Raw genomic sequence first — 13,268 nt, 5'->3', positions numbered from 1 at the left:
TGTGAAATACCAGGCTGGATGAAGCACAAGTTGGAATCAAGATTGCAGAGAGAAATAACAATAACCTCAGATACGCAGATGACACCACCCTTAGGGCAGAAAGTGAAGAAGAACTAAAGAGCCTCTTGATGAAAGTGAAAGAGGAGAGTGAAAACGTTGGCTTAAAACTCAACATTCACAAAGCTAAGATCATTACATCCGGTCCCATCACTTCATGGCAAAAAAATGGGGAAGCAATGGAAACAGTGACAGACTTTATTTTCTCAGGCTCCAAAATCACTGCAGATGGTGACTGCAGCCATGAAATGAAAAGACGCTTGCTCCTTGGAAGAAAAGCTATAACCAACTTAGACAGTGTATTAAAAAGCAGAGACATTACTTTGTTAGCAAAGGTCTGTACAGTTAGTGCTGTGGTTTTTCCAGTAGTCATGTATAGATGTGAGAGTTGGACTATAAAGAAAGCTGAGTGCCGAAGAATTGATGCTTTTGAACTGTGGTGTTGGAGAAGACCCTTGAGAGTCCCTTGGACTGCAAGGAGATCCAACCAGTCCATCCTAAAGGAAATCAGTCCTGAATATTCATTGGAAGGATTGATGCTGAAACTGAAGTTCCAGAACTTTTGGCTTCCTGATGCAAGGAGCTGACTGACTCATTAGAAAAGACTTTGTTACTGGGAAAGATTGAAGGCGTGAGGAGAAGGGGACGACAGAGCATGAGATGGTTGGATGGCGTCACCGACTTGATGGACATGAGTTTGAGCAAGCTTCAGGAGCTAGAGAAGGACAGGGAAGCCTGGTGTGCTGCAGTCCGTGGGGTCACAAAGAAGTCAGTCATGATTGTGATTGAACAACAAAGGCAGCTAGAATTGTAGCTACTGTAAAGTGATTGATGGGCATTGAGAAAGGACAGCATTTAAGGTCGAAGGGAAAGGAAGTGATTCTTCTATCCACATATTCATTCTTGTAATGGCACTTATCTTTTCAATTTTTGTGCCCTGTGAGCTTTGTGAATGTAAATTGATTGAAAAGAAGAAGAGATGTAAATGGGGGCACTAGTTAATTTGCATTTTAACTAATGAGCAATCTAGGTAAGGACATGTTCTTCATTTTATTTCTGTCTTGGACACTATATTGCAAGTTACAGTTATTATTCTATTCAAGAACTTGATAAGCGTTCCAAAATAAAAATGAAGATTTATATCATAATTAGCTGTGATATTTATCCCATTTTCATTTTTGTTGCCCTAATCCCTAGTGTGATTTTGCATCTATCAAGAGCAAAGTACTGGAAAATAATCCTTACGTAATAATAGAAACTAATACCATGTGCTTCATTTAGAACCTGTATATATGAAATGTTTTAATGATATTCTACATTTAAATAGTTATCTGTAATATTTTCCTGAGAACTAAGTGAATATGGCAGGTGATATTTTACTCATTTGGCAGTTAAACCTTAGCTGCTAAAGAAACAAGGGTTCAACATGTTAAATTGCCTTTGTTGAGACAGGCCTGTGCTGATTTGGATCTTCTGATTTCTGTTTCTAGAGTGTTATAATAAATTAATAGATGGATAATTTAAAAGAAAATTTTAGTATCTTTCTAAATACGGTAGTTTGGTTTTGGTAGAGAGTCATATTTGAAGTAAATTGATTTGTTCAGTATTAAACAACACTGATACTTGTTTAAAATGTGATAGAATATAAAAACTCATTTTCATTTTAGATCCTACAGATGTCTACACTTGGGGAGATAATACAAATTTCACCCTGGGTCATGGAAGCCAGAATAGCAAACATCATCCAGAGTTGGTGGATCTGTTCTCCAGGAGTGGGATTTATATCAAGCAGGTATTTACTAATTCTTTTAAGATTTTGTTAATCATAGTTAGACTGTGTAAAGTATCATAAAACTATGAGATGTTTGTGCAGTATTCTTGCCTGGAGTATTCCATGGACAGAGGTGCCTGGTGGGCTACAGTCCATGGGGTCACAAGGAGTCAGACACGACTGAATGACTAACACATTCACGTTTGTATAAGGGGCATTAGAAGTTAGAAGGCGTTTTACAGATAGTTGGAGAAGGAAATGGCAACCCATTCCAGTGTTCTTGCCTGGAGAATCCCAGGGACGGAGGAGCCTGGTGGGCTGCCGTCTATGGGGTCGCACAGAGTCGGACACGACTGAGGCGACTTAGCAGCAGCAGCAGCATACAGATAGTAGTTTTTTAAAGGTAGAACTTCTGTTGGATTTCTAGCTTTTTTTTCCATTTAAAGTTCTTCAAATTGTTTCTCAAGTGAATTTGTTGTTGAAACTCAATTTGTTATTAGTTTTAGGTAAGTGAACCTGAGTTGTTAAATATAAGTAACTGTAAAATTTTAATTGATAATTGTAAAGGTTTTGCCTTTGTCCTTATGTCATAATCCTGGCTGTCTCCCTCTTCAGTGGATTTTGGTACTATTGACCCACTCATCTTTTTCTATAACGCTCTGTGTGTGTGTGTCTCTGTGTGTATAATGCATATCTAGCCTCAATGTTTCTTCCTCTTGAGCTTCATTTCTGTTGCACTCTGGATAGTCTTCAAAGTTTTTAAGTTTAACTAAAGTGTTAATTTTGCCACTAAACAACCTCTACTTAATAATTTTTAAAGCTATAAATCTCATTTTCTAAATCCGAAAATTACACCTCAGAATATGTCTGCTGAGTCCTTTTCTTCATTTTTTCCTCTGATGTAATCATAACTGTCATCCCCTTTTATTCCCCCAATTATTTGGATGATAAATTATATAGCCACCATATTTAGGGTCCCAGGAACAGGGGAGCCTGGTGGGCTACCGTCTATGGGGTTGCACAGAGTTGGACACGACTGAAGTGACTTAGCAGCAGCAGCAGCAGGACACTGTTTTTCACACCAGAAGTCACTAATGTATCACGATTAGCAATTTAAAAAACGTAATAGAGTTAAACCCAAGAGAATATTAAAATTTGAGAGGGCAAGAATAGGAGCCCACATGAGAATAAAGAGTGACGAAAGAAGTAGAGAGTAGAGTGGTGTCCTGAAAGCTTAGAAAGGCACCTGTTTTCCTTTTCTGACTTGGTACAAGATACAGTCAGATTGGGTGAGGGGAGGTTTTTCAGGAGCAGAGATTTTTACGCAAATGTGAAGGAGCAATGGAGGCATCAGGGGTAATGGGGCTGTCTACATAACCAGGCACTCAGTAAATAGTGCCAAATACCACCTTCCTTCCTCTCAAACCTATCCAGTGTTTGTATTTCAACCCTTATTTTGTGGTTAAAAAAAATCCTTTACATCCTTAATTTCTTCACAAAGTCATCTTAACTGAAATGAGCTGTGTCTTTGTATATACTGTTTCATCCTTTAACCCTACAAAGTGGAATATGCTCAATTCTTCAGATCAGGTGTCCTGATTCTGGCTAGCCATCTATTAATACAAAGACTTGGAAGGAATTGAGGATGCTGAAAGGACTTGGGACAGACCAGAGTCTTAAGCCTGGGGTCAGAGTCTCTAGAGAATGTGAGGGAAACTGTTAGAGCAGGGCTGGCTGTTCTTTCTCACCTACTTGAAAGCTTTTGGGTAGACACTGCTGATCTGGCACCGCACTCCAGTACTCTTGCCTGGAAGATGCTATGGACGGAGGAGCCTGGTAGGCTGCAGTCCATGGGGTCGCTAAGAGTCAGATACGACTGAGCGACTTCACTTTCACTTTTCACTTTCATGTATTGGAGAAGGAAGTGGCAACCCACTCCAGTGTTCTTGCCTGGAGAATCCCAGGGACGGGGGAGCCTGGTGGGCTGCCATCTATGGGGTCACACAGAGTCGGACACGACTTAAGCGACTTAGCAGCAGCAGCTGATCAATCACAGCGCACACTTCCTCTCCCCTCCTCCTTCAGTCCCACTCTCTTCTTTCCCACCTCTCTGTTTTAAAGTAAATTGGGACAGGTCCTCAGAATTCACCTGTCAGCAGCCATGAATGATTGATCAGAGTTGAGGCACTTAGAAAGGCTCCTGTTTTCCGTTTCTGACTTGGTACAAGATACAGTCAGATTTGGTGAGGTAAGATTTTTCAGGAGCAGAGATTTTTACACAAATGTGCAGGAGTCATGGAGGTATCAGGAAATGGGCTGGTTGACTATACCTTCTGATTCTAAAATACATAGAAGAATATAGAAGAATTGAGCATATTTCACTTGGTAGGGTTAAGGGTGAAACAGTGTACATGAAGACAAAGCTGTATTTCAGTTAAGACGAGGACACTTAAGTATTTTGTGAAGAAATTAAGGACGTAAGGATTTTTTTGTTTTAACCACAAAATAAGGGTTGAAACACAAACACTGTAGATAGGTTTGAAAGGAAAGTAGTGTAAATTAGTAAGAAAAAAGGAAACAAGTGTTTGGCACTATTTACTGAGTGCCTGGTTATGTAGAGAGCTCCATTACTCACTGAAAAATAGCTGATGCTGTTGTACCAGATGAATTGACTGCTGTGGACAGAGATTATTGTTATTAGCATAATATATTCCTGATAATTAAGGTGAAAATCCATGATCAGTTGCCTCTTTAAAAAATTCAAAGGTTTTAAAGTTGAAGGTCTTATACTCTGGCGTTGGTTGTTTGATGTTGTTGTTAGTTGTTAAGCTGTGTGTGACTCTTTTGAGACCCTGTCAACCGTAGCCTGCCAGGTTCCTCTCTGTCCATGGGATTTGCCATACAAGAATATTGGAGTGGGTTGCCATTTCCTTCTCCAGGGGCACTTTCTTACCCAGGGATTGAACCCTGCATTGGCAGGCAGATTCTTTGCCACTGAGCCACCAAGGAAGCTGAAGTTGGAAATTATAGAGGCGCTCTAATGTTGAATATAGGATTGAACAAAATGTATTCTAGTTTCATAAAATAATATTTCCTTTACAGATTTTAACTTTGTATTACAAATTTGAATACAATTTTCATAAAATAATATTTCCTTTACAGATTTTAATTTTGTATTACAAATTTGAATACAGTTTTTTATTTTTAGACTTTGTAGATGTTTGTGGTACAGCTAAATAAATGACTTTTTTGCTTTAATCAAAGACCCAGAGTCTTTGATAAACTTTCTTCTGTAAAAAACAAGTTCTATAAAAAAGTATTTACAGAACTTGCCAAGTGGTTAAGGATATGTATAAATAGCACTTGCAGTTCAGCTTATAATATTCTTATAAACAATTCTAGGATTTTAAAATTTCTTAATCCTTTTTTAATGTCCTAAGTTAGAAATATTTATGGATAGCATAAGAAACACAAATGCAAATTTTTTAAAGATAAAAGGATTTTTAAATAGTATTTAGGTAAAATGAGTGTACTGATGATGCCTTGAAAAAAGCTTGAAAATCAGTATAAATTATTTAAAGCCTTGTAATGATATTAAAGATATATTAAACATTTCAGAGATATGAAAAGGACATACTGTTTACCCACCACTGCCTCCATATAGGTGATATTGAAAAAATATTCTTACAGCATTTCTACTATTTTCTTTAGTAGTGTATCAATATTTGGTAATCTTTATACTTCATATTTAATTCTGTTCACTTCTTGTTGTGTGGGATTTTATGAAATTGGAAAACAATTGGTTACTTTTTGTATTTTCCTTTGTTTAGTCTCTTCTTGGTTACACGTGCTTAATTCCTTCTAAATTTATTTTTTTCCCCATCTGTCGGTGTTTTTAGACATAGTTTTAATATAGACCAGTATATATTTTAAATTTTTATCTCAGAAAATTTTAAACATGTACGGAGTAGAGATAATAGTATAATGAATTCTGGTGTACCCATTATCTAGCTTAAACAATTAGTAATATTCTGTTATTTCTTTTTATAAAATAAAGGATATTTTATACAGAGACATTTAATAATATTCTCTTGTTTTCCTGTAGGTGGTGCTTTGTAAATTTCACTCAGTGTTTCTGTCTCAGAAAGGGCAGGTTTACACCTGTGGTCATGGTCCTGGAGGACGATTGGGCCATGGAGATGAGCAGACATGCTTGGTAATTGAAATGTCTCTATACAGTTTAGGTAACTTTGGTAAAATTTGATAGATTGGAAGCTTCACTTAACTAAATTTTTTTTTTTAACTAACTGAAAGGAGAAAATAGTATACCAACTGATAATTGATTTTAAAAGATCAGTTACTTTCCTGGTATATTGTGTTTAAAATAAAGATATTTATTTAAAATAAATATGTAAAATTCTAAAGCATCAAAAATTTTTTTCTTATAGGAAGTATTGAGTCAGGAGATATAGTATATAAATAAGCTTTAAAATATTTCCATAGTTGAAGTTTTAAAAGGAGTTTACTAATTGTAAAACATTTTTCCTGTTGTAGTCCAGGATTTATTCATTTTTAACTTCTCATTAAGGTATTTGTGATCTAAAAATTGAGCCAATATTTTCATTATATAATCACAAAATTGAGTCAGCTACTGAAACTTAGTGCTAATTGGGAAAACCTAATAATCATTACATTCAGGAAAATACCTTACTAGTTTATTTTTAAGTAAATTTTTTTTTTGAGGGGACTGCTGGCATATTCATCGATTAAGAGGTCTTTAAAAAGGAGAGAGAGCTATAATGATTGCTTCTATTATTTGAAGGGTATATTATGTGCTAGGCATTGTTTATGCTTTCTATTTAGTATTGTTACCTTGATTTAAGCCTTAAACAGCCTTGTGAAGTTATAGCCTTATTATCCTCATTTTATACATAATGACAATAGTGATAATAGTACTCATTTATCAGTTGTTTACTCTGAGCCAGAGATGGTTGTTTCGCACTTACCAACTCATTTACTCCTTATATTGATCTTATTATCATCCAAAATACTATTATTATTTTGCATTCAGATGAAGAAAATGAGAGAAGTTAAGAGATTCTTTTGATATCAAATAGCTGGTAAATGCAGAGAAGGCAATGGCACCCCATTCCAGTACTCTTTCTTGCCTGGAAAATCCCACGGACAGAGGAGCCTGGTAGGCTGCAGTCCATGGGGTCGCTAAGAGTCGGACACGACTGAGCGGCTTCACTTCAACTTTTTACTTTCATGCATTGGAGAAGGAAATGGCAAGCCACTCCAGTGTTCTTGCCTGGAGAATCCCAGGGACAGAGGAGCTTGCTGGGCTTCCGTCTATGGGGTCGCACAGAGTCAGACATGACTGAAGTGACTTAGCAGTAGCAGCAGCACCTGGTAAATGGCTGGATTAAGATTTGAACCCAGAACAGATGACTTTAAAGGAATATAATATTGTTTGGTCTTCATTGAAGGGCTGTGTTGATTCCTGTATTTTCATTTATTGCTTCACTCCACCAGTGAATACTTTGGTTAAAGAACACCCTTTGTTCAGACCAAACAAATTTGCACTTGGTGTATGATATATGATAAGGGCTCAAAATCATTTATCGAATCCAGTTGTTTTATTAAAATGTCTTACTGGGATTTTGTATTTTATTTATAAAGCAATGCCCATGTCCTATTAAATTTATCCCCCTCCTTCAGCCATATAGCAGTCATGTCATTTGGGATATAATATCCTCAGATTCTATTTGTATTTTTATATAAATGGTTAATGTAATATTTCAAAGTTAATTTTATTTTGTAGGTCCCTAGGCTTGTGGAAGGACTGAGTGGTCATAATTGTTCTCAAGTAGCGGCTGCTAAGGATCATACTGTTGTATTAACTGAAGACGGATGTGTTTATACATTTGGTCTAAATATTTTTCATCAATTAGGACTCATTCCCCCGCCTTCCAGTTGTAATGTACCCAGACAGGTAAACTTCTCTTTTTTAAACAATAATGTGACCATTGCCATAAAACCTATATGGACAAAAAGATAGAAGGTGTTGATAAGAGCAACTTACTTTACCTATAGTCAATGGTATATGTTTCTTCAATGGTATATATTTTATTTTTCACAGCAGAAATTGAGCATAGTACAAATTAAAATTTGTTTGGAGTGAGAAAGAAAGCAAGCACTTGGGATATTAGGCAGCAAACTGCCTTTGATTCAAATTACAAGTGGTCACAAGCAGAGGGGGATCCAGATATTTTGCAGAGGGGGATCCAGATATTTTGCAGAGGGGGATCCAGATATTTGGGGTTTGAAGCTTAATTTTGAGGCCCTCCTTAAAAAAAAAAAAAAAAAGAATTTTTTATAAGTTAAAAATGGGCCGTGCACATGAGGTCCCCAGAAACTTAAGCTTATTGGCTTCATGGTCAATCTGTCTCGGCGCAGAAGTTACACCTGGCAGGTCTATTTGAGGGAACATAAGCCTGAAAGCCACTGTTCTGTGTTCTGTTGTCCCTTTTTCTGTTGTACAACTACCAGCAGAAGGTGGCCTTTCCTCAACTTCAGGGACCTAGTACACAAGACCTCAGGGCTGGGGCTTTAAATTAATATATTACTAGAATCATCTACTGGAGAAGGAAATGGCAGCCCACTCCAGTATTCTTGCCTGGAGAATCCCGTGGACAGAGGAGCCTGGTGGGCTGCTGTCCATAGCGTCGCACAGAGTCCGACACGACTGAAACAACTTAGCATGCATGCATGCATTGGAGAAGGGATTGGCAACCCACTCTACTATTCTTGCCTGGAGAATCTCAGGGACAGAGGAGCCTAGTGGCTGCTGTCTATGGGGTCTCACAGAGTCGGACACGATTTAAGTGACTTAGCAGCAGTAACAGCAGCAGAATCATCTATAACGTGTGTTTTCAACTCATAAAATTTTGCATTCTGGTATTAAAATTCTTCATTGGTTTAATTCTCTGGATTTAAAATGATTATTAGATGATTAATAATAATTATTAAGTGATTATTTAAAATGATTATTAATAAAGCTTTAAAATCCAATGCTTTTACATTCTGGATGGCTAGTGAATCAATAGTAATTACTCCAAGATAATTAGAGGTAGTTTCTGATCTGTGGTACTTCTTAGAAGATCCATTTTCCTCAACCAACTGTGGAATGTGTAGATATTTAATCATTTTTTAGACTTCTTTAGGAATGGTAGCTTTTACTCACATTTTCATTCTCTTTGTGTGGCTGTCTCGGAGCTCTGGGTTGTTACGGACATATCCAGTGTTCTTAAGTGAGGGCAGATTTGTGCCCCAGAGCCATTTGGCAATGTCTAGAGACAGTTTTAGTTGTTACAACTGGGGGGTAGGGGTGGGGTTAGTGGTACTGACATCTGGTGGACAGAGGCCAGGGATGCTGCCAAACCTCCTATGACACAGTCCCCCACAACAACCATCTGGTTCAAAATGTTAGCAGTGTTACTGTTAAGAGACTCAGGATATGTCAAATGTAAAAGTACCATGTTTTCTAATAAGAACCAGAATGCCTGTTGTGTATATTGCTTGTTAACAAAAGTTTAATGGTTTGTGTCAAGTTTTTTATATGTTAAAACTGCTGATTTAAGGTGGCTGCAGAAAAATGTCTTGTGTTCTAAGAGGAGTTGGGGTCAGTATTAGTGCTGAGATCTATTGGTGATGACTGCCTTTAGTACATGAAGGGGTTACTGGCAGCAAGTATACCCTGTATTTGCTACCCTGGTCTGCTAGATCTTGTGCAAAATTCCATTAGTTTATAGATATATAATAAACTGAAGCCTTACTTGTCTTTGAATAGATGCAGGCAAAGTATCTGAAAGGAAGGACAATCATTGGAGTAGCAGCTGGCAGGTTTCATACCGTGCTGTGGACTAGAGAGGCTGTTTACACTATGGGACTAAATGGTGGACAACTGGGTAAGAAATCCAGGATGACAATATCTGAAAAATAAATTGTGTTCTTAAAACGGATATTTTGTGATTTGTTTGCTTATGTAATTTTTTAGGTTATTTACTAGATCCCAATGGAGAAAAGTGTGTAACTGCTCCTCGTCAAGTCTCTGCCCTTCATCATAAGGACATCACTCTGTCTTTGGTTGCTGCTAGTGATGGGGCTACTGTCTGTGTTACCACAAAGGGAGATATTTACTTACTTGCAGACTATCAGTGCAAGAAGCTGGCTTCTAAGTATGTAATTTCTGTGAAAGAAACATACCTTAATAATTCAGCTCTTCCAGCAAATATCTGAGTTTCAGCTTTATGTTATTCTCTGACGTGTCAAATGGGAACACTGAATGGTGGGGAAAGTCAAGAGTTTTTGCCTAAGATGATAATCTTAATCTTTTGGCAAATGTTCAGTAAATATATGTAAAAGTTCTTTGTAGGGTTATAAAGAATATTTCTGAATTAAGATAACATATGGTTAAATATGACCTATAAGTTTCCCTTTTTTATGCTTTAGGTGCACAGAAATAGATTAATCATAATTCTTGGTTTGTGATGCAATCATCTTTGGTTCATGTATAGCCTTTATATATTACACATTTATTTTAAAACATTGTTAATCATATTCTGTACCCTCTACTCAGTCCAAGTATTTATACCTAATTGGTGTATTTTTATATTTTTGTATAGCCAGTTTTTAATCTGATAACATATTATAGTAGCATGTGGTAAACAAGTAGTTGGCTGTCTAATCAAAAAGTCAGTTAAAGCAGGGAATTATAAAACTTAAGGTTTAAGTATAGATGAGTCAGCTGGAGTTCTGTCTTTTGTACATAAACCATATTTGTAATATGTTATCTCTTCATTTTGAACGACTTAAGGAGCAAGTGCTTAAAAAACAATTATGAAGTAAGTTAAGGGAAGAATCCTATATTTTTCATACATTTTCAGTATTTAATATAGTTGCTTAATCTATATCTGATTTGACAGTAATTTTTTGCCTGTCATATTTGTTGTGTCATTTTAAAGTATTATGCTTTTATAGAAAGTGTTCTTCTCAGACTACTATTTTGTTGGTTTTACATATTTCATTATAAGTGTAGTAATAAATACAAGTAGGGAAATAGATCTTTGAACAGATGCAGTAGCTCAGTTAGTGGGAGTAGGCGTGTGTAGGAATTCTGGAGAGTAGCCATCCAGCTTTTAAAGTAATCAGGGATTTGAACTGAAATGCAACAGAATGTGCTTTTGCTAATGTCAGTGAGATGGTAACTTCATGAACAGATACCATTATGAACAGAAGATGTCAACCATCAGTACACACAACTTATCTTCTGTGTGTAACAGTTGGAAAGTTACCAATTGTAAGGTCATATTTCAGTTATAAAAATATGAAAATGTGATCAAACATGTTTCTTAGAACTGAGTTATGTAGGTTTCTTTCTGAGCATGAGATGATTTATGGAATGTAAGAATTTGTTTTTGCTTTGCATTTATAAAACTTAACCTGACAACATTAAGTTACATAAATATGTTACATCCAAGTTTTGCCTAAGAAAATTCTTTTGTTACAGAGTAGTAATTTTGAAAAAAACATTTTAAAATATTAAAAATTTTTTATTTTATTTTTTAAAATAAAATATAAAAATATATTATAAGTTAAAATGTTAAAATATTTTTAAACATTTAAAAATACCTGAAAGAGAGGACAGTCATTGGAGTAGTAGCAGCCAGGTTTCACACAGTGCCATAGGCATCACATGTGTACATATGATGAAATGTGTAATGAATTGACTAGTGGATGGGTTATTAAATTAGCAATACTAATTATTTTTATAGTAGCTGTATCTATTTAAAGTTGTCCATATTTGAAATAAGGATTTCTGTTTTGTTTTGAGGTTTAAATTTTTTCTGTTAAGAATGCAGATAATATATAGGAGCTTTTTCATCTTACCAGTTATTTAATCTGGGCAGAATGTGTATGTTAGCACATGGGGTTTTAGATATATAGGGTGTATATCTGAGTAGGTAGAAACTTGCCATAGAAAGAAATGGTCATTGTGTAGGGGAAACTCATAAAAGGAGGGACTAAGGATACCAAAGGTCAAATCACCTTACTTACGTTATCTTTCACAGCAATCACCCTAAATTATTGTTTGATAGTAATTTATTTAAAATTGAGCTTGTATAGTATAGCAAACATATTCATCTAGAAATTTTTTTTTTTTTTTTTCATTCAGACAACTGAACTTGAAAAAGGTTCTTGTATCTGGGGGGCATATGGAATACAAAGTTGATCCTGAACATTTGAAAGAAAATGGGGGTCAGAAAATTTGCATTCTTGCAATGGATGGAGCTGGAAGGGTGAGTATATATTTATGCAAAAGCTTAGTAATCTTGTTCTCAGTTGACAGCTGTAGAGGACCTGATAATGTAAAACTGTGTTGCTATGATAGGGATTCCTGCTGACTTGTTTCCCTACTTGTTTTTGTCCCTACTTGTTTTTGATGTCCAATACTAATTAGTTTGAAATAGTAATTGGTATTTCAAAGAAAGTATGACATTTCAGGTTGCATAGTACTGCCTTGTTAAACTGTAGTTTAAAATTTCATTTATTGTGTTTAAAATAGAAGTAAGGGATTTGATGAGTTATTTGATATATACACCAAGTATTCAAAAATGATATTGAATTATATAGATATGAGGTATATAACTACTCTTTTAAAAAGGTAAAAAACTAAGCTGGCAGTATTAAAAATACATAATCAGAAATTTTCTCTCAAATTTGATCTTAAATGTACACAAAATATTATGTATACCGAGATTATAACTGTCATATAGAAAATATATGTATTTCTGGATCTCTATATAAAGAATCTCTGGGACTTCCCTGGCAGTCAAGTGGTTAAGACTCAACAGTCCCAGTGCTGGGAGCATAGGTTTGATCCCTGGTCAGGGAACTAATGGCACCCCACTCCAGTACTCTTGCCTGGAAAATCCCATGGACGAAGGAGCCTGGTAGGCTGCAGTCCATGGGGTCAATAAGAGTCGGACACGACTGAGCGACTTCACTTTGACTTTTCACTTTCATGCATTGGAGAAGGAAATGGCAACCCACTCCAGTGTTCTTGCCTGGAGAATCCCAGGGACGGGGGAGCCTGGTGGGCTGCCGTCTATGGGGTCGCACAGAGTCAGACACGACTGAAGTGACTTAGCATAGCATTATACATTAGAAACACTGAATAAGTTTTACACTGTGACTGGAAAAACCGATTGCTATCTGCTTTTTGTTTATAAAATAAAAATATACAATAAGTGTACTCAGGTTTTATAAATTGCTATAAAAATTGACATTTTAGAAACTGAAGAATTAATCATAAAACTCCACCTACTGGTACATTATAGGAGTAAATCTGTGATTGATCATTTTATTTGAGGGAACT

The 13,268-nt window shown here is 36.0% G+C and overlaps 1 protein-coding gene across 7 annotated transcripts in view; it reads left to right on the top strand.

Moving 5' to 3' along the window:
• IBTK (inhibitor of Bruton tyrosine kinase) overlaps positions 1-13,268 on the top strand; it is a 94,301-nt gene that overhangs the window by 19,973 nt on the left and 61,060 nt on the right. For all 7 annotated transcript variants that reach the window (XR_015132646.1, XR_015132647.1, XM_086316928.1 and 4 more), the window contains exons 4-9: positions 1,725-1,849; positions 5,934-6,044; positions 7,653-7,823; positions 9,681-9,798; positions 9,888-10,068; positions 12,066-12,189. Coding sequence is in view for 5 of the 7 variants with exons in the window: in XM_086316928.1 (XP_086173054.1) it covers positions 1,725-1,849; positions 5,934-6,044; positions 7,653-7,823; positions 9,681-9,798; positions 9,888-10,068; positions 12,066-12,189 (830 nt within the window). In the remaining 2 variants the exon portion in view is untranslated. The remainder of the gene's footprint in view (positions 1-1,724; positions 1,850-5,933; positions 6,045-7,652; positions 7,824-9,680; positions 9,799-9,887; positions 10,069-12,065; positions 12,190-13,268) is intronic.

Source organism: Bos grunniens, chromosome 9 (genome assembly GCF_055505025.1).
Source record: "Bos grunniens cultivar Pamir isolate PY7600 chromosome 9, Bosgru_T2T1.0, whole genome shotgun sequence".
Classification (NCBI taxonomy): domain Eukaryota; kingdom Metazoa; phylum Chordata; class Mammalia; order Artiodactyla; family Bovidae; genus Bos; species Bos grunniens.
Note: the sequence above shows the minus strand (reverse complement) of the source record. Positions and strands in the feature narration are given on the sequence as shown.